General features: G+C 28.2%; 2 protein-coding genes across 4 annotated transcripts; one reads left to right on the top strand and one right to left on the bottom strand.

The window, feature by feature from the left end:
* Window positions 1-152: 152 nt before the first annotated feature.
* On the top strand, window positions 153-11,945 carry LOC132941122 (putative uncharacterized protein DDB_G0271606). Of its 3 annotated transcripts, none has more exons than XM_061009032.1 (21): window positions 153-361; window positions 662-904; window positions 4,244-4,439; window positions 4,565-4,676; window positions 5,474-5,640; window positions 5,694-5,846; window positions 5,917-6,059; window positions 6,536-6,625; window positions 7,070-7,215; window positions 7,277-7,550; window positions 7,623-7,841; window positions 7,934-8,076; window positions 8,139-8,216; window positions 8,309-8,369; window positions 8,635-8,726; window positions 9,892-10,057; window positions 10,124-10,246; window positions 10,322-10,443; window positions 10,509-10,671; window positions 10,740-10,964; window positions 11,152-11,945. In XM_061009032.1, exons 2-21 carry the CDS (start codon window positions 841-843, stop codon window positions 11,352-11,354), a joined length of 2,940 nt encoding a protein of 979 aa, XP_060865015.1. In that variant the 5' UTR covers window positions 153-361; window positions 662-840; the 3' UTR covers window positions 11,355-11,945. The 3 variants fall into 3 exon arrangements, with proteins under 3 accessions (XP_060865015.1, XP_060865014.1, XP_060865013.1); XM_061009031.1 differs by having other exon boundaries at window positions 153-365; XM_061009030.1 differs by lacking the exons at window positions 153-361; window positions 662-904 and adding an exon at window positions 3,817-4,096.
* A 298-nt stretch (window positions 11,946-12,243) lies between these two features.
* On the bottom strand, window positions 12,244-19,742 carry LOC132941123 (myotubularin-related protein 4). Its single transcript, XM_061009033.1, has 13 exons — window positions 19,710-19,742; window positions 18,159-18,520; window positions 16,957-17,146; window positions 16,697-16,884; window positions 16,468-16,603; window positions 16,202-16,392; window positions 15,591-16,128; window positions 15,415-15,527; window positions 15,042-15,235; window positions 13,444-13,550; window positions 13,246-13,383; window positions 12,981-13,141; window positions 12,244-12,883 (listed from the first exon to the last, which is right to left on the bottom strand). Exons 1-13 carry the CDS (start codon window positions 19,725-19,727, stop codon window positions 12,673-12,675), a joined length of 2,547 nt encoding a protein of 848 aa, XP_060865016.1. The 5' UTR covers window positions 19,728-19,742; the 3' UTR covers window positions 12,244-12,672.
* Between the last annotated feature and the right edge of the window lie 1,491 nt (window positions 19,743-21,233).

Below are 21,233 nucleotides of genomic sequence, written 5' to 3'. Positions count from 1 at the left end.
ATTACTGAAAACAATCGTTTGATAACGACATTTTCGAGCAAATTTGTATATTTTATTCCATGACACAAATATTCACCTACCACCACCACAACTATCCCCATCACCGGGCAAGAGGCATCCTGTATATCTGTGATCTAAAAGAAGAAAAAAATTCCATACTTTGATACTTTCATTTCCCAGTTTGCTTCACTCGTTCTTTTTAATGTTGTGCAGCGAATTGCGATAGCAATCGTCCCTTGGATTCTATATTTTTTTTCAAATTTTTTTTTTTTTTGTTATTTATTTATCGTCTAAGTAAACAATTTTTTTTTCTGTTTGTTCAACTATTTAATTTCGTTGCAGCCAAACGAACACCGACGTCGTAGGTATATTATTTTCATACTTCAGTTTAACGCTCGCATAGGTCCGTCGTTTACGTACGCGCTAAAAATCCTCGCCTGTTACGGGGCACCAAATACAGGCTACAGCAGCAGAGCTTCGCATTCGGTGGCGGTTATCACCGTTCAATAATAACAATAATAATAATAATAATAATAATAGTAATAATAATAATAATAGTTACTAGTGTAATAGGTATTAACAAATTTACAAATAACAATAACCGTCCGTCCGTCAGTCGCGCACAGGAAACAATAACGATATCGTCTTGTACCACCAACAGGAGACTACTGTTTTGTTCCTGTTCATCTGCACTCTGCGTGGATTCTCTGACAGCTATAACTCTCTGTGTTGGCGTGTCCATTGTGGTCTGTGTGTTATATGCCCGATATTGCAGCTTGAAAAAAACGGCTTCCGGATATTCGGTTGTTTTGTCGTTCCGAAGGCTTGTTCGTCGTCGACATGTCCGAAATGGTCAACGACAACGACAAGTCATCGAATCTGGCGGTTGATGGCGACAATGAAGGTAAGCACACAAGATATGCATTACATTTTTAAATTACGTATTATGTAGGTAAGTTTATAAAACTAACTACACTGTTTAGAATAATCACTATCTGTGGGTAAATCCGACCTAGAACTGGGAACCAATTTTTAAAGTTGTTTCTTTTTTTGCTCGTCGCTCTTCACACTTCTTTTGTTTAACATATTGTTTTTTTAGTCGCCTGACTAGTATCTAATATCTAATGTATCATTATTTTAACTTGTGAAAGACACTTCTGGCACATTTTATGTTATAATTATTTATAGGTAGGTACCCAAGGAAATCAAAAATAGCTTATTAAAAACGTATTTGTAATTTTAACTGTCAGGTCTAGTTAACTCAATAATTAATTAAAATATTGTACCTTATACCTACCTAATGTATTTAATATTGTCTTATAAATTATCTTAGTTGTATAGGTTGGTTCAAGTTAATAACAATTTATGTGCCTATCCTATTTTTCTGTTTAATGTTAATTGTATTTTAAGTATTTTGAGTATCAAATTTAAGTATACTATAAATATTAATTAATAAATAAGAGGATTAGGTATAGGTAATCAAATATATTATATTTTAATTTCTTATCACTGTATAGGTACACCATGATTTATGTTATTAGAATTTTATTTTTATATTATATAGGTAAGTACCTACCTAGTTAAAATGTTTTAATGGATATTAATTGTTAAGTGGATGTCAGCGCAATATTTGTTTTCTCTCTGAGACCCATATACGACATATCAAATGCATTCGTGTAAAATCGTTTTTTTATAATTTTGAGTTATTGTAGAGTAAAATCACCACCTACCTATTACAAAAATTATAGAGGATAATATTTTTGAGGTTTGACCTACCTACCTGTTTTTTTTTTATTACTTTACTTAAAATTTGACTTTAAAATAAAAAAATGTTTGTACATTTAGGTCAATGGTTATTAAGTTGTTTAGAGATAATATTTAGACAAACTGATATATCATATCATTAATATTATTATTCTCAATCATTTTTTTCCGATTTTTATTATGTTTGATTTTACTTTAAAATTACTCAAAAACATAAAAAAATGATTTTATGTGAATGCGTTTTATATTTGTATCTAAATTGTGCATGGTCCAGAGAGAGAAACCCAACCGTACACTGACAATACTCTTGATGCTTATATATATTATGTATTTATTGAATTCATGATCACTTAAAAAGTACCTATTAATTATAGGCTAAATTTTTCGAATATAAAAGTGCAAATAATTTAGATAAATTAGGGAAAAAACATGTCTTATGAATTAAAAAAAATATTTTCAATAATGGGTGGATAAAATATATCTGATTAAAAAGTAAAAACATAAAAAATCATTAATAAGTATATATTTTATCTAAGCTATACATTTTAATTTTTGAATATACCGATATACATTCTGATTTAAATCTAACCTAACTGCAAGACACTTTCTTGGAATAATTCTTCCATAAATTTCTCTGAAATTTATTTGATTTTATGCGGTCTGTTTTATAATATGTTATACAATTTGTCTATGACAATTGACAATATTTTTATTGTAAGATAGGCATGTATACTTTGTATTAGATTATTAGATTTCTTATGCTGATATTCATTTTATGTAATTGATACCAATTTGTTGATAGATTAATCATATTTATATTTACATCAGAGTATCAGGTAAAAAATATTAATTATAAAAATCTAATCTAAATATAAGTAGATTTTTATATCAAATGGTAAATAATATAAGGTACTCTTAATTTGTCATTATTTCTTATAATATTATTCCTACCAATTATAGCAGACATTGGCTTGTGTATGGACATATTCAGATATATTATTTTTAAGGTTAATTTTTCAATGTATCTTTCAATTCTGAGTTGTAATCTTTGCCATTATCTATTATTGACAATAACTAATAATCTGGTTTTGCCACAAGTTTTAAAAAACTTTTGTTTTCCAATACATAATAAATTATAATCAAACATTATCTAAATTAAAACATATATCCCTTATTGAATTCTTTGCCATGATATACAAATGACAAAATTAGTTGAATCTTTGTTTTATGCCTTATTTACTTACTATAGTACCTTAAATTTATAAAACTAAATATCAGTTCAGCTATTTAGTTTTATTATTATACCTGTCTTTATCTGTTTCATTAGGAAATATTTTGTCAATGCGACTATAGATTATATTATTTTAATTATATTTAAATTAATTGAATGTTGAAATTACAATCAATATTACTAAAATAAAAGAAATATTCACCTTTGCTTGTTAGTGGGACTACAGTGTTATTTTTATATTGTGTTACACTGGTTATATTATGTAGGTATACATATAGATTACTCCCTTTGCAATAATTGTAAATTATGTATTTCATATTTAATTAAATTTTCATACTTACTCATACATTGAATGTTACATATTATGTTAATTACATCTACCACTTAATAGATTTGTTTCGAGTGTTTAACTTTTAATGTTTGCTAAGTTTATTTATAGGAATTTTGTACTTATATTATTTTTTCTATTTAATACAAATTCATTCATAAAATAATTATTTTGTAGAATAATCATAGTTTATATTTAACAAATATAGTTGTTCAGTATTTATCAATCAATAACTTGATAAAAATGCAACATATTCTTTTGTATTAATTTTCAAGTTTTCATTTATTTATATATTATTAGTTATTACACATGACTGGCTATTTGTTAGAGTTCAGACAGTATTAAGATAATATTATCATATATTGCTTATAGATTGGGGGAAATAATTCACTGATTGTTTATTATTAGAAAATAATTTTAAGAAATTCCAACTTGTTTGTATCAAAGAAAATAACTGATAGCTTTTGTAATTTTTATTAGTTAGTAGTTACTAGTTAGTACCCATGTGAACTCCGTTATTCAAAATGTTTTATTTAAATGATATATTATACAAGAGTATTTGATTTTAATTTGTGATAGTGTAGTATTTAATAATAATAAAATAATTGACACCATGGAAAATAGAGTTATTAAAAGTCGCAAACGACATTCTGGTATTCAAGGTCCTATGTTAAAAAAAGTTCTGAAAACCATGCCTCATTCTAAGGAAAATATTCCAGAACTACCTTTAAATTATAACAGTATGTTTACAAATAGCCTTAAAAAATGTTTAGGTTTGTATTACTGTATTACTTCAAACTTGTGTATTTTATTTTGAATAATAGGTTATTTAAACTTTTAAATTTTATATATTTAACTAAAAGTTTACCTATAAATAATATTTATTTGTTAAACTAAATAATTAACTTAAAACTGTATAGGTATAACAACAAATGAAATGGAAAATGAAACAACCATTGAAGATAAGGTTAAAGTAGTGAGATTTAAGCAGCCAACACAAAAGTATACCAAAGAAGCATTGTTGGAATTACAAAACTTGAGCAGTTCCAAATTGCGCCCAAAATTTTTAGACAACTTCCCTGACTTGGATTTAGAACTCGCTGGAAAAACTCGAAAGTAAGTTTCAATTCAATTTTTATATTCTACTTTTATAATTGGGTGCAATAAATTATTATTGTCTGTTTTATAAAACCACTTAGATATTTAATAGTTAAAATAATTGTTGCTGTTATTTTTTACAGGGGGAGTAGACCTGTTGCTAGTGGAAAACCAGCAACCAATACCAAGACAGTAGCATTTGATTTACCGCCTTGGCAGAACCAACCAACAGAAAATGGTGAACCTAAAACTGAGGTTAGTATCATATTCTTATTTTAAATATTTTTTAAAAATATACTTATAGAAAATTAAAATAATATTGACACATACACCAGCTTGTAAAAAAAATCAAGGTGTTGTTTAAACCCCTTAAACCCTTTTCCTGGCTATGCTACTATATATATATATATATTAATATATTTGATATACAACTCAACACTATATTTACACTTTTGTCATATCTAAATATTCATTTGAAAATTATATATACAGAGTGATTTTTTTCATCAATCTTCTACTTAGTTTAGGTTAAATAACATAGTGTTCTGTAATAAAGTGTTTTTCTATAAATAATTATTGTATAATTTTGTAGAACCTTAAAATTCATTCATGAATATTGCCAACTATAACAGTCATCAATATTTAGTTTATTAAACTATTTTAAACTTTTTCTTATTAATGTTAATATTAACAGTATTGTTTTGTTTTATTTTTGCAATAGGTATCAAATGTACTCTTAGTTTATATTTTATATTATTTATGTACCTATGGTTTTATAACTATATTTTGCATCTCTTAGATGTAGATTTTTATTGCTATGTGTGATAGCAGTAGTTAGCAAAACAAATATAGTAAAGAAGAATTAAACTTATATACTATTTAAAAATGTATTATTTTCAAATTTTGTTGATTACAATTTGCCTAAAATTCAAATTGTCCAATTGACTTATATAAATTAGATGTTTTATTGTGTCCAGTATTCCCAAATACTTAAATGATAAAATATAAATGGGATTTTATAAGATAACTTTGTTCAATAATTTTTAATTTAGAAAAAACCTCAGGATGCTAAAGATCGTTTGAAAAAGGATCAAGATATAGTTTTGAGTCCTCAAAGGCGTAGTTTCAATTCAGGATGTTTTGTTACTATGAATGCCTCTAGTGGACCAAAACGTTCAAATAGTCCTTTGAATACATCTGCTAAACAGTATGTCGAAAGGTAAGATGCGTTTTATTAGGTTTGTATTTTTTTATTATAAAATATAAATTTAGGGAGCCCATTCGAGAACCTCGTCGAGTTGGCAGTGGTCGATTAATGAGTCGAGATTCATGGGATTCTGGTTTTCGTCAGCCAGAAAATGGAATTGCAAATAATTACAATTTTGGTAAAGGTGGCTTCCGTGAATCTTCATCTCATAGCTCAATGTTTGTATTTATTACTTTCTTTTAAATTATTGGTCTACTATTATTATTTATTTAACAATATACTTTTTAGTGAACCTCGTAGAAAAGATTTTGAGTTTGACAGAGGAGAAACAGATCGTTATAGAAATTATGATCGCTTCAAAGGCTCTAGTAATTATGATAGACGTCGAAATGATTCTTATCGAACACAAGAAGAACCAGAATGGATGACAGGTTAATTTGTTTTTATTAAAACATTAAGAACGTCAATATTCAGTGGTGTACACAGATATTTTCAATGGGAGGGGTTACATTTAATTGCTAATATCCAAAGAGAGCTTTATATTATTTATTATTAATAATAATTAGGTTCATTAAATACTTTGTTTATTCCTAATTCTGCCTTAGTTTTAATATTTTCCCAAGTGTTACTGAAAAAAAATAGACATGCATCGTCTGCATTCATTAAAACCATCTTATTTCAGAATATGTCATATATCTTTAATATTTAAAATAAACAAAACTGGCAATAATTAAACTAACAACACAATGTTGGTTTTGCTGAATGCAAATTTGCTATGTTATACTTAGACAAGTTAGTTATGTTGTTAGACAGACAGCTCGTCGTCCTTTTAAATAGTTATATAAAATAATATTATCACACTTAGTAATTTTTTTAATTTATTTATATAATCTTTGTTTATAAAAAGATGGCCCAACTTCTCAACATGATACTATTGAGTTGCGAGGTTTTGAGGATCCACCTGTAGACAAAACAAAAAAGAAAAAAACAAAACCCGGTAAGTAAATAATGTTAAGTAGGCTTCTTCAACGATATATTTTTGAATATCGATATCGTTTTGAATTGTGCAATATTGAATCGCAATATCGAGAGAAAAAAAAAGGTATCGATATTCCAATATCTCTATGACTATCATAAATGCCAATACTCAAATACTCAATTGACTGGGTACTAGGTAGTACCTAACTAGTGGGTATTATATTAACAATCAATTGTTTTGAAATATATTATTCAAGAGCTTTGGCATGAAAATCAGTTTATCTTGATGTACATTGATTATTGATATTTTACGATTAACAATATTTCGTACGATATATATTACGATTATCAATACCTAAATTTCTGAAAAAAAGTTCACGATATCGATATCATTGAAGAAGCCTAATGTTAAGCACAAAAATTAAAAAAACATATTTCAATATAATACATAAAAAATATTTAGCGGCCCGTGCTAAAAAGAATTCAATTGACTCTACATCCACGGAATCAGTAGCAGCTATAAAAGGAGCCAATGAAACTAAAATTAAGAAAACTAAAAAAGAAAAAGATGAGGATAAAAAGAAAAGGTCGACAGTTGACAAACCAAATGTAAAGTTCTTTAAATTCACATTTTTAATTGTATGTAAATTATAATTATTGTTCTGTGTAGAATGAATCTGAAGATCAAACTAAAAAAGATTCTGAATCAATAACTGGAAATGAGTTCATTCAAGCTTATGATGCTGAGCATAAAACAAATGACAATGTGTTCAATGATTTCAATATTGATGATTTCTTAAAGCCAGATTACTTAAGTGATATGCACATTGAAGGGGAAACTGATGGGAATGTAGCTGGTTCACGATTCCGCCAATGGTTTACTACTCATGATAGTAGTCGTGCTTCATCTGCTTCTACTGAAATGTTAAATTCAGCAACTAATAGTAAGATATAATAATTCCCATAATTTCTAATACATTATATTTTATAATAGCAATTAAATATAAAAATTGTAGAAGGTGCAACAGATAATATAGAAGAAGACCCTAGACAGTTAACATCAATGCTCATGGGAATGGTTAAACATAACAATCAAAATGAATCAAAAAATATAACAAATGCATATGATTCTATTACATCGAGTGAAAATAATAAACTTCCTCCAGCTATCATGGATGTTATTAAAGCCAGTGCACCTCAGTTGACTGATCCTAAAGCTGCCATTCGTGATTTAGGTAATTTTTATTTCTTTATTTCATAGGTACTGTAGTGAAATTATATGGTTATTGTTGTTCAACTATTATTATTATTTTTTTTATGTAATTAGAAGTTAATGGTAAAGTTCAAAGTCTTGAAGAAATTGAATCTAGATTGCGTATGTCTAGTGGGCAACAAAATGGTTATTCACCGCCGCTTAACAATATTCAATTCCACGAAGAAATGAAACTAAAAAAACTGCAAAATATGAAAGTAAGTGTATATAGTTGAAAACAGTACTAAGATTTTTGAACTTTCAATGATTTAATATTTAGATGCCTCAGAATGAGCACGAAAACTCTAATAATGATGGACACGTAACAAATAGCTCTCAAAACTATTCCATATTGCAGGTATTATATTTTATTTTTGTACGACTATGAATAATTATTATCACTTATCAGTAAATATAATTGTACTAATAAATTATAAAATTATATTACAGATGCTAAATAATGCCCAAGGACCTCAAAACTATATGGTAAACCAAGGTCAAAACCCTGCCGGTATGTATTTTTACTTTAAAAAAATATCTTTTAAATCATACAATTGTAAATGGTTTGGTCCTATTGAAGTACTTGATTAATAAACACTCAAATGAATATGTATTAATATAAATTATTACATATTTTCATATTTATATAGACATAGGACTCAACATAAAATAAATGATACTTACCTCAAATAGATAATCAATTTTATATAACTTATTAATAATTTGAAATTTCAATTATTATTTTAAACGCGTTTCTGGTATAAATATTTTTATAGGTCAGTATGGTTCTTCAAATAATTATCGCAGTCAACAACCAAATATGCAAGTTCCTAATGATCTTGTTATGAAGCTCATGGAAGCACAACAGGTAAATAATCATGAAACTAAATATTTTATTTATTAGAAGTACCCAATATAAAAATAATTACTATTCCATAATTTTTTTAAATATTAGTCAAGCATAAACAAATTAAACCATTATTACTTTCCAAAACATAACATTGGTAAGTCTTTATCCAACATCTTCAAACCGTTATTTAGAACGTGTACTAACAAATTATTTTAAAAACTGCAAACTTTCCATTATTACTTAAATTATCATTCTCTGTACAGAATAGACATTTCCAAAATATTAAGAGTAATTTTAACCTATTAATACTACAACCTATTCACATTTATGGTAGGCATTTACTTATAACTTATTATATAGGTTGTGTAATATATTATGTACCTTGTTTTTGACGAAACTTATATTACTAATAGCAATATGAATATAATATAAAGTAACAAAATGTCCCTAGAAATAAAGCTGTCTATCAGAAAATTTTTTTGTACACAGTAATTTATCGTTGAAATTAAATTTAACACATCCATTTTTAGTTCTGAAATGTAAGTTTATTACTTATTGATTATATATATTCATATGTGCTCATCTTAAAAGCACGTGCACCCGCACGTGTTGTTGTCTTCATCTTACAAGTGCGTAATGTAGCAAATTTTACGCTTAACAGATCACGTTTAGTTCTGTTAGTTTAAAAATTGACTTCTTATAAAATTTAAAGGCAAGATTATCTGGGAAATCTCAATGGCTTTTTATTTTATTTTTATTTTAAAGCAAATAATGAATATTTATTGAATAGAAACAATTTACAATAGTCGCTTTATAATAAAAAGCCTATAATATAAGATTGTCTAGGTAATAATTTTACCTTTAAAATCTTACAAGAGGTCAATTCAATCTAATTTTTTAACTAACGGAGCTAAACATGATCCTGCTGAATGTAAAATTTGTTGTTACGCACTTGTAAGACGGAAACAATACATCTGGCTGCCACGTTTTCTTAAACAGTTTTGAAAATATTTATATTGATTTATTTTAATAAAAAATGATATCTGCATATGAATCTCATTTTTTAACTTACGTAATAAGTCTTAAGATCATATTTAATTATTTTGATAAAATTAAATTTTTTAAAATTGTTAATAGAATAATATTTCTCATTAGTATCTTTTATTACGTATTGTTTATTTAGATTCAAAAGCAACATGAAACTATGGTTGCAAAAGCAATGGCTGCTCAACAACAACAGTCTAAGCAAAATATGTTCAAACTTCCTGTGGAACTTCAAAATATGGTAAATTTCTACACACCAACCAAAGATATATTGCAAAGCCGCGAAGCACAAGAAATGCTCATGGGTATAATATATATATTATATTTTTATATTAAATATAAAATATGTTACATTAAATTTTTTTCAATAGGAATAAAACGTGGTGAAGTAATGTTACATCATTTGGTAGAGCAATGGAAAAAGACAAGTACTAATCAGTCTCGTTATCGCGAAACTCTTATTTGTCTTATGAAAGTATTTCAACATTCAAGCAGTATGTGTTAATTACAAATATGATACTATAAAAAAAATATATTTTATATTAAAAAATACTAATATTTAATTTTAGATGCCCAAAGAATGGCTAACCAACAGGATATAGTTTACCAACAACAACAACAAGCTGCATTATATCAAAGCCAAATGCTTAAAAGACAATTGCTCGATCAAACTCACAAAAGGATGGAAAATGTATGTGTGGCTTATAGAAAGAAAAAATGATAATTTAAATGTATTAATGCATTTATTTTAATTAGGTTCATAATGCATCATATGGCGGAGAAGGTGCTATGGATTTGGGCTCATCTCAGTCACAATCTCAACCAAGAATTGGCCTTACTCCAACGTCTGTGTTACGTAAAATGACTTCAACCTCAGAACCTTTGGTAGACAAACACCATATACCTGATGAAAGATCTGGTTAGATATAATAATACTTTTTTTCTGCTATTGTTTATTAATGTGTACATTTTCAAACTGTTGTTTAGTTACCCAGCATGCACTTCAGCATCAAATAAACACTCTACAACAACAAATCCAGCAACAACAGTTTATGCAGCAGCAGCAACAACAACAGCAGCAGCAGCAGCAACAACAACAACAACGGCCGGTCAATACAACTATCCAACAAATACTGAGTGGTAATTATCCCAGGTATCACGGAGCTCAACAACAACAACAGCAGCAGCAATCCAATAATATGAATGGTCGCAGTGAGTTTTCTTCTTATTAATTTATCTTTAAATTAAACATGGTTTACACTTTTACAATAATTAAAAATGAAATACATTCTTATTAGGATGAAAATTAAAAAAATTCTTAGTATATAGATTATAATCAATTAATTATCAATATTCAATAGTTATTAACAGAATATACTGTTTGTTTGATTTTAAAAAGGTATAAATTATGGTTCTGCGGATAAATCTCGCATGAACCGGGTACAATCTCCTGTTAGCAATCAGCTTGCACGTTGGTTTTCTCCAGAACTGTTAGCACAAGCTCGTGCTGGGCGTTTGCCAAACATGCCTGCTATGTCGCAGAATATCAACATGCTCAGTGTCGAGGATATCGAAAAGTTCCAGGTTGGTGGTCGCTCTTAATTAGTAAAAATTGTGGTGACCTCTACAATTTTGTGTAAAAATCGTAAAAAAACAAAAAAAAAAGTTGTTATTCCTTTTAAATATATATAGGGCCCTTCTTAAAGTCTCAATATTTTCTTTCTTTTCCTTTTGTTTTATTATGGGGTTCTTAATTTATTTTAAGTTCAGTGTTTTTCCACTGACCTCTCTTTAAAATTATTTCCTCAGAGCAATTCAGAAACGTTTTTCTTTTTCTTTTTGCATGTTTAAACAAAAAATTAACTATTAATTTTTGAAAATTGTAATTTTATTCTAATGAACTTGAAACACATACTTATTTTATATAATACATTATAATTTCTTTAAGATTATGAACCTCTTGTGTACAAAAATTCATTATTATATCTTTAGAAAACAACGTGTAAATAAGTACAAAGAAATATTTTCTTATGTACCATTTGTCTGTGATGTTAGAAGTTGTATATGAAATGTAAGTTTGATAAGTCTTTGTATTACTAGAATTAAAAAAAAATGAACCGCTTTAGCGGAGATATGTTTGAAAAAATAAACTATTGTAATTATAATATATACTTATAGTTTTTGACAAACTCATTTCCATTGTTTTCTTAGTGCTCAGTGAGTAAATGTTTTCTTTACGTTACACATACATGTGAACATATATATTATATATATATGCATATTATATTAAACAAATGTTATTATTTTTTTTTTTCCATTTTGTATTTTATTTTATTCAATTAAATAACTTATATACAAATTACATTAACTACATATTATTATATTTGAATCACAACAATAACAAAAAATACCAACAGTTTGATTTACATCAGAAGAAGTTAAATCAGTAAAGGATATGTAATGGTTATATCTATTACTATATAACAGTAAATAAACTTCCAAAAATTGTTAAATTTTTATTTTTATTATAATATAATATATAAAATGATAAAACATAACAGATATAGTTAAAATATTACTTGTAAGTGCACAATAAATAGTCCAGCTTGTGGGGTAACCATAATAAAAGTTAATAGCCACTAATAAAGAAGCCTACACCTTAAAATCATTTTTATATATTATACATTTAAAGATGCTCACTACTCATTTGGGTAATTAATAGTCAGTGGACCAATAAGTTTTAGATAATAACAAAGAAAAGTAAACAAAACATAATAATAATTTTGCTGAACATGTCTTAACTCTGTATTGTAATAGAACAGAACACTTCTTACAAAAATGATTCCGTACAATTCATACAGAATACAAAGTTACATGTTGTGTGTAAATTTATCAACTTTCACCTATAACTTATTTTAGTTTAATTTGATGGTGCCGGTTGTAAAGTTATGTTAACATTTTTTTGATCATCTGCAACAGCTTGCTTACATGTGGTAGTTGAAGTGCTAGTGCTTCTTAAAGCTCCAATAGAAAAACACGGCTCACACACTCTTACAGGTTCATAGAGTTGTTCAGCTGGCAGCGGAACCAGATTTCGTGAACAGTCTGCGCAGAATATTTTTCCGCAACTTCTAATAAAAAAAAAAAAAGTAAAAAAAAAAACTTAACATTGATGCAAACCAATAAAACTATAAAAATAATATTTTAAAATGAATATCTTTTACTCGCCTACAGTGATGCTTCCGTCTTCCCAGCCAGAACTTGTTGTCGCACGACATACACTGGGTAACTGCGTGATCCGGTACCCACAGAGTTGGCTGAGCATCGAACGACTCCACAGGTTCCCACGACAATGTCGTCTCTCCTCCTGTGCTGCTACACACGGATACCTTCAAAAAATTACTCCACCCTCATTCTAATACATGACTAGATAAATGTATCAGTGTACCAAATAAGGCTGCTGATACTTTTAAATTTTAAATGAACTACGCACATCATCGTCAGTTTTCTCTGCTAGTGATAGACCATTCACATCAGGCGTAGTTGTTGCTTCAATACAACGATGGCTTGCTTGCCGCAACAGTACTAGCCGAGTGACATGTAATTCATTTTGAAGTGCTGCTTCTCTCGTCTAAAACCAAACATTTTAATGATACCTAATACAAATGGTTAACTTTTATAATTTGTTTACCTTATGTTCTAAATTCAACTGCCGAAGTCTACTTTGTACGTCATCTACAAGTGGTAGTAGTCCATCAACAGTGTTTAAGATACAATTAGTTGAACTTGAATTTCGTTCTACATCATAAAAAATACAATTACATGAATATTAAATACTAAATAGCAAATAGTATTAATTTAGCAAAATACACTTAATAAAATATAATACATTACTATTTAGTATTAATCAAATGTGGGCAAGTTTATGAAAATAATTAATTCAAGTTAAGTTAAAAGTTAAGGGGATTCGATACCGTGATTTTTTTCTGTTTTTGTCTAACATACGCGTGACATTTTATTTTAGACGTGTTTTTTGCTAAACATTCCAATTGATTGAAGCGATAAGAATTCTTAAAACAGATTTGAATTTGTCGTCAAGTCTACTTGAAATCAACTTTCCCACATATTTGATATTATCCCCCAAATTCCTAAAAATGTCATATTAAAAAATGTTCGTATTTTAATTTTTTGAGAAGTTAAAATCAAAAATTAGACCAATTGATATGTTTGGCAAAAAACATATTTAAAATCCTATGTCGCGTGTGCGTTAGACAAAAACAGAAAATCACGGTATCGAATCCCCTTAATAAGGAAAACAATTACCTAACTCTATTTAAAAAAAGTTAATCTACTTTTTTTAATTTGTAATGTGTATCAAAAAAAGAGCGACTTCTTTCCAATTTCCAATAATGTACAGAACATATACCTATTTTACTATACATTATTATTAAGAGGACGCTACCCATACGTTGTCTCCATCTTACTGAAGTATGACAGCAAATGTTTGTTCACTAGTTTCAATAATGTGCTGTTAGTTTTCATATAGAGTAACGTATGAACAAACTTAGGTAAAAACATAATCTGTGTTTAAGCATTGGCTATTTTCCAATATTATAATTTCCAAGAAATGGGTATGTGAAATATAATAAATTAAAAATGATCATATCTATCTTGAAAATTAAAATATTGAATAAAAGCCGAAACTTAGGCACAGATAGATAATGCTTCTAAAAGTCTGATAATACGTCAATTCATTCTAACATCAAAATTAACAGCACACTATTGAAACTAGTAAATTAAAATTTGCTATGTCTTACACTCGTACGTGTAGGACGGAGACAACAAATCATAATTGGGAAGCGTCATCTTAAATATTTAAAATATACGCATCTCAATCAATAATTTAACAAATATTAATTAATTTATATCGAATTTCAATCTTAAGATCATATAATATTATGTCTATTTTCTACTAAAATGTATCTAAATTATATAAAAAAAAAAAACAGAAATGTTATTATAGTATTGGATTATTATTATTTTAATATTAATAATAACATATAAAACCATAAAAACGAACAATTTCTAAACTTTAATGATAGATTATTTTTAAACCGACTGAGGAAAGCCAAGTTATTTCAACTGTCAATTTAACTAGTTAAGTTCATAAGTTGATTAGAAAACTAACTAACTACTTAATTAAAAAGTAAAAAAAATAACTTTTTAACTGATTAATGCCCCCACCTTTGCTATTTATTGTTAATTGTAAGAAACCTTTTAATAGTTTACCTATACCATTTTCCTCCGCAATAATACTTGACAATGAACTAGAATTTGTGTCTGAAGATTTATCATCTCTGTCATCCAAAGATATTGTATCTTCGTGTTTTGAAAACTCCATGCATGGACCTTCACTATTTATCACAATAGGCTGATCAATTCTTATTATTGGATCAATTATGCCTTCGCCTTCCATTCCCAATCTAAAATGAACAAATATCAATAAAGTATAGTAAAAAGCTAATAAAAACTAAGATTTATATTAAATAAGTTCTTAAGAGGACACACACCAATATGATTCAATGTAAACATATTTATCAACTGATTAATAATAAATATTTATTCAAATATTATGTAGGTATTAGACTAACGAGTTACTTACATAGAATTACATATTTCAGTAGTTTTGGTTAGTTGAGGTCCATCAGTAAATGGTCCAACATATAAATCCCTCCAAAGATTCATATCTCTTACATTACAACTAATCCATAAAACCTAAAATTGAATATAATTATGTCATTTTAAAAGATAATTTTATAAATATACCAATAATATTACATTGTCTAGTTGAGATGAATATAAATGATTTTTACACTCAGCAGATGCAGCCAAATGTTTCCAAACAGAAAATGTAGCAGTACCTATCCCTGTGCGTTTTCTTTCAGCACCACTATTGCACAAAAATGTACCGAAAAGATTTGAGTAAGTGTGTTGTGCTAATTTGACTAAGTACGTTTTGGAAAATTCGAAAGCACAAGGATACTGTGACATCACATTATGCACACAGTCCAACCATTGAATAAATACTGGACATCGTTCATTCGGATCTTCACCTTGACCACGATCAGCGAATTTATGTCCAAAATCTAACCATTCTCTTTGGCATAAAACTCGAAAACCATCAATTGTTCGATAATACGAATCCAACATAAGTTCAGCCAAAGAGACAATTTGAGGAGTACGATCCCATCCATCTGAACAGTGCACAAGGACTGGTTGCATTTCAAATTCAATAGTTGCTGCAACTGTGTTAGCAGCGTGAAGAAGTCCACTTATGTTATGTAACCATCGTGTGTTTTCCAGTAAACTGTACCAGCTAAATTAAATATTTATAAATTATTAGAAATAAGAAAAATAGATTTATATTAAATTATTTAGAAAGAACATACTTTGGAAGATCAGGAGGCGAAGCACACAGTTGACGAAGTAAGTGATAACTTTTTCTGACCGCATGAATATTTGCCAAATTCATAAACCTAATTTCACATCCAGGATAATATTCGGGACATTCACATCCTCCACCTCGAGCTCGATTCGCAACAGCTGATGGATATGATCGTGCATCAATTACAACTAATTTCTAATAAAATTATAAAGAAGGATTATTAATCACATATAAACACATTTGTTTTATTAAGATTATGTTTGTATTTACTTTAGATTTTTTAGATTTATTTTGGCAAGATTCAGCAATTGCTTTTAGTAAGTCTTCATCCTCTGATGATCTCCACCCCAACCAACCCACTTCAGGTTGTGAACATCTTGCTAAAATAGCTCCATTACCCTTATGTCTTATTTTATTTTTAAGTCACAAAAATGTAATTAGAACTTATATATAAATATTGTTTAAAAATATTAATTAAAAGTTTAAATTTATAATTTACCTCCATACAATTACTGGAACTCGTTTAGAACTACGAAATTTGGCTGCAACTTCCAAAGTTTGATCAGTAATACAAGAAGGAACCAATAATCGATTTGGATAAGAGGCACATAATTTATAGTCCCAATTTACTTTAGAAATACGCCATTTAGAGTTATCACTTAGAACACTTATATTTAGTCTTTCAATCTGTATAGTGATATTAAAAATGTAAAGTTAAAAGCATTTAGTTTAATACTAATTATTGTTAAATTAATTTACCTCTTTCATAAAATAATCATCATCACCATCATGCCCTAAGTTTGAAGAAATGTCTTCATTGCATTGATCCTCAATGGCCCAAGCATGAAATGCAAACGCAAAAACATCTTGAACGTTTTTTGGTGATGCTATTACTCTGGTCAATCGCTTATACCACTCCAAACATAAATCATTTGTAGTAAAAGTACACCTGTAATAACAAAATATACTACCTTATATCAGTTTGATAAAAATATACTTAAATATTTTTATAAGCTACAATTACCAGAAATATATAGTTATATAAGGAATTATAAATAGATTACAAAGTGAAATAATGAAGGGTACATTATCTTTACATTTTTATAAAATTATCTAACAACAGCTGTATCTTTTAAACCTACAAAAAAATGTTTTAACTATAATATTATTCTAAGAATGTTGACTATTTTGGTTGTAAGGATGTTTAATTAATGTAGATTTTAAATAAATTGTGTCAAACTTGTCATATTAATATAATATGTATGTATATATAGGCATATATTTAAATTAGAGAAATTAAGCTTCTGCCCGAATAAGAAACCCTTAGAAGTGGTCATATAAATTTAATGAAATGGAAATATAAACCAAGGTTAATGTATATTAAAATTAATGCTTTAACACTATAACAATCATACAAATATAAGCTAGAGGTTTTGTTTTAATTTCATTACTTTTTTGTTTATTATATTATTATGTCTCTATATACTTTTATTTTTATTTGTTCAAAATATTTCATTCAATACTTTATAGAATTTATTAAAGAAAACAATATTTATGGGATGGAGGAGGATATCATATTAAATCTCTATTACAATATAGTTGTTTTTTAAGAATTAATAGTTATATAATATTATAAATTTTATTTAGTAATAATAATAAAAAGTAATACAAGGAATGCCTAAGCTACAGAAATAATAAACAAAAATATACAAAAATGTTAGAATTGCAGATAGATTAAAAGTTATAACTACTAGCAAGATGTTTAAAACATTAAGTTAATTTAATTAATATAGGCATAGATATGTATATATTGTGGGTACCAAAATAACAAACCTAATTCATTAAAATATGTATTCTTTTGTTTTATAATAGTTCCTAAGATTAAATTGTTTTATTGTAGATTTAAATGATTTAGTTTTTGTATTTGCTTGGAAAATAATTTAAGCATAGTGAATGCTTACCTGCATGTCCGAGAATCTTTGCAACTAATTATTATGTAAAATAGATCTTTTATTTCAATCATTTCAATTAGGCCCAATGGTATGTTGCTGTCTTGAAAACCTTTTCTTCGTTTTGACCCTTCATCAGATACTTTTAGATAAAAACGATAATTGGATAGGGCTAACACAGTATTATTGGCACCGCGACCTAAGTATTCAACAAATTCACCGGCTAAAGGAACAAAAGGCACCAAAGGTGGTTCTAAAGTTGGAGGACTCTCATCGGTCTCCAAATCTCTTTTTGGATACAACTCAGAGGCTCGTACATGACACATAGACTGAGTCACAGTTGATGAACTACCAGATGAATCAGATAACTCCATCTAGAATAATATAAATTACGTTATTAATTATTATACTTTCAACTAAAATGTAAAATTTATTTTATTTTAATATAAATAATGTAATTTAAAGAGAATGCAAGATTGAATAAATAAATTTGATGAAGAGCGTTTAATTTTACATCATTCAATAAGTATCATTTCTAATTTTATAATAAGGATACATCATTGTAGATACCTAGATGAATCCTGAGATCATTTTGGTTGACAATTGAATTTAAAGTGTTATATATACAATATACCAGTAACGTATTTGCGGGGGGTCAATTCCCCCCAAGACAAAAACCTAAATACACCACTGCAAAATTCATTATACATATTTTAAGAACAGAACTACAGAAAATAGTAATGGTATAATGTGAGAAACCTCGTATATAATCTAGTCTTGATAGATCTAAAAATACTAAATAATTAAATATCTATAATAAAACTAAGTGTTTACAAGTGTTAAATATGTAAATATTTTCATACTGATAATAATAATACGATATTATTACCTTTATCAAAAGAAGGTTATTTTATTTAGGCTTAATTTTGGATAATATTTATAAAACTATTCACAATGAACAAAATACAGTAGATGCAGTTTACTTAAATACATTTAAGTATAGATCACATCAAATTAGAACACTGGTTAGAATGTTATGTAAAATTAAATTTGTAATTGCCATAAAAAAAAAAATTGTTATTTAAAACTTATACATAGTATCAATATATTTTGTACCTATTAAATTTACATTTTATCAATGGATTTGATAACACTGGAAGTTTAAAACTATTTAATGTTTAAATTTATTCAAATTGAATACCATAGGAAGTAGGAACCTACTAATTGTTTATCTATTATTCATAACTTATGAATCATAACACACTATCGAATAATATGAAATGAAATTCAATATTTGTCCATTGTTAATACCGCTTTACCGCACCATAAACGTTTAAATAACACTGGACGGTTAAAGGTCAAAGCAAAATGTTCTGTTTATATTACGTTATAAAGTTACATATAATCATCGTCAGAAATAGGAAGGTACCTAGTATAGATAAAGACATTACAATTCGCGGTGAACCTCAACACCTCATAGTTAATTGTTATTTTTAACATAATTCATTTTGTGGCTATGATGTTTTAACTTTTAAGTATAATGTAATAATATTGATTACCTACACGGCTATGGCTATTCATGTCGACATTTAATTTGACATTGGTGTGCATACAAATTGATTGGATATTAATGATATAGACATATAGTAGCAATAGGACAGGTATACTAAATATTATTATTTTTTTTTTTTTATCACGCCAACCAACTGATAGTAAAATCACAGTATAAATTAATTTTATTTAATCCATCTATTGTAAAAGGATAGACATCCTAAACATTTATCATAATTATAATATGTAATAAAACAATAAAAATGCTCTACATCATGATGCATCATGTTTTCGGACCAACAAATAACATTATACCACGACTGGAAAAGAGAGAATAAAAGTGTGCAGTCATTGAATCTAATGGCTGCAGGCACACACTATCACGTTGCACTAGACAACCTTGTCGACAACTACAGAGTACCTATAATATAATATTATTAAACATCTGGCACGGAATTCGACAAAAAAAATAATGTCACACACTCGCACGGGAAAATCGTTCAACTCGTTCTGCGTTTGAACACGACCAGCGGGAAGTTATCCCCTCATCACTGTATTCAGTATAATTGCATATTTAGAAAATGGCAAACGTCGCGTTCTAGTTTCGCGAAGGACGTCCGCCTTTGATGGTCATCATTATAATTTATAATATTATTATTAATGATTAGTCATTATCGTTTTACGGCCGTTCACGCCATGAGGGGAGGTTAATCATCAAAAGTCGTGGCCGTGCCCTTATCATCCCCATTGATACGAGATCCGGAAAACTCACTTTTATCCAAAATACGATTAGCGCTCATGCATTTCCGTCGGACCAGGAAGACGATATTTCCTCGGTGTGATGTCGGTCCGTCGGGTAGAGCGTTATTGTGGTCCACGACTGCAGCGACGATTATTTCCTATTCAGCGATACGGTTTTATGCGTAGCATTCCGTGGAAAAACGACCGAGCGGCGTACCGACAGGCACGTCATGCGGGTGTCTTCCGCGGACGTGCATCACGTCCCTCGACGGTGATATAATAACAACAATAATATTAATGCTATTATTTAAATTATTGTTGTTGTTGTCGTCGCTGATGCGTCAAAGACGGGTTCTCTCGAGTAACAATGACGATAATAATATTGTAACGAGGTGAAGTATGTCCACGAAACCGACGTGCGCGGCGCACATCAACGAAAATACTGATCGGACCGATTGGAGAATGAGAAAAATATTAAAAAGATTCGATTAACACTATTTAACAGTAATATTAATAATTATTGAACGTAAACACGAAATAAAACACAAAACAAAAACAGAACAATACAATAAACAAATATTACATGTAATATGGGTACCAGGGTACCTATGTGGCTACTGACTATGTGCAATAAAATATTTAATATTATGTTAGAACTTAGGTGTGTATTTATATATATATTTAGCAACAATCGTGCTCAAAGGATGAAATTCGATTAAAAAAAAAACCCATATGACAACTACAGTGAGGGCTCGTCAGTTGCAGATGGTTAGACGAAGCTTAGGTTGGCCACAC

Source organism: Metopolophium dirhodum, chromosome 3 (genome assembly GCF_019925205.1).
Source record: "Metopolophium dirhodum isolate CAU chromosome 3, ASM1992520v1, whole genome shotgun sequence".
NCBI classification, from domain to species: domain Eukaryota; kingdom Metazoa; phylum Arthropoda; class Insecta; order Hemiptera; family Aphididae; genus Metopolophium; species Metopolophium dirhodum.
The sequence above is the reverse complement of the archived record's forward strand: the minus strand, read 5'-3'. Positions and strand labels throughout refer to the sequence as shown.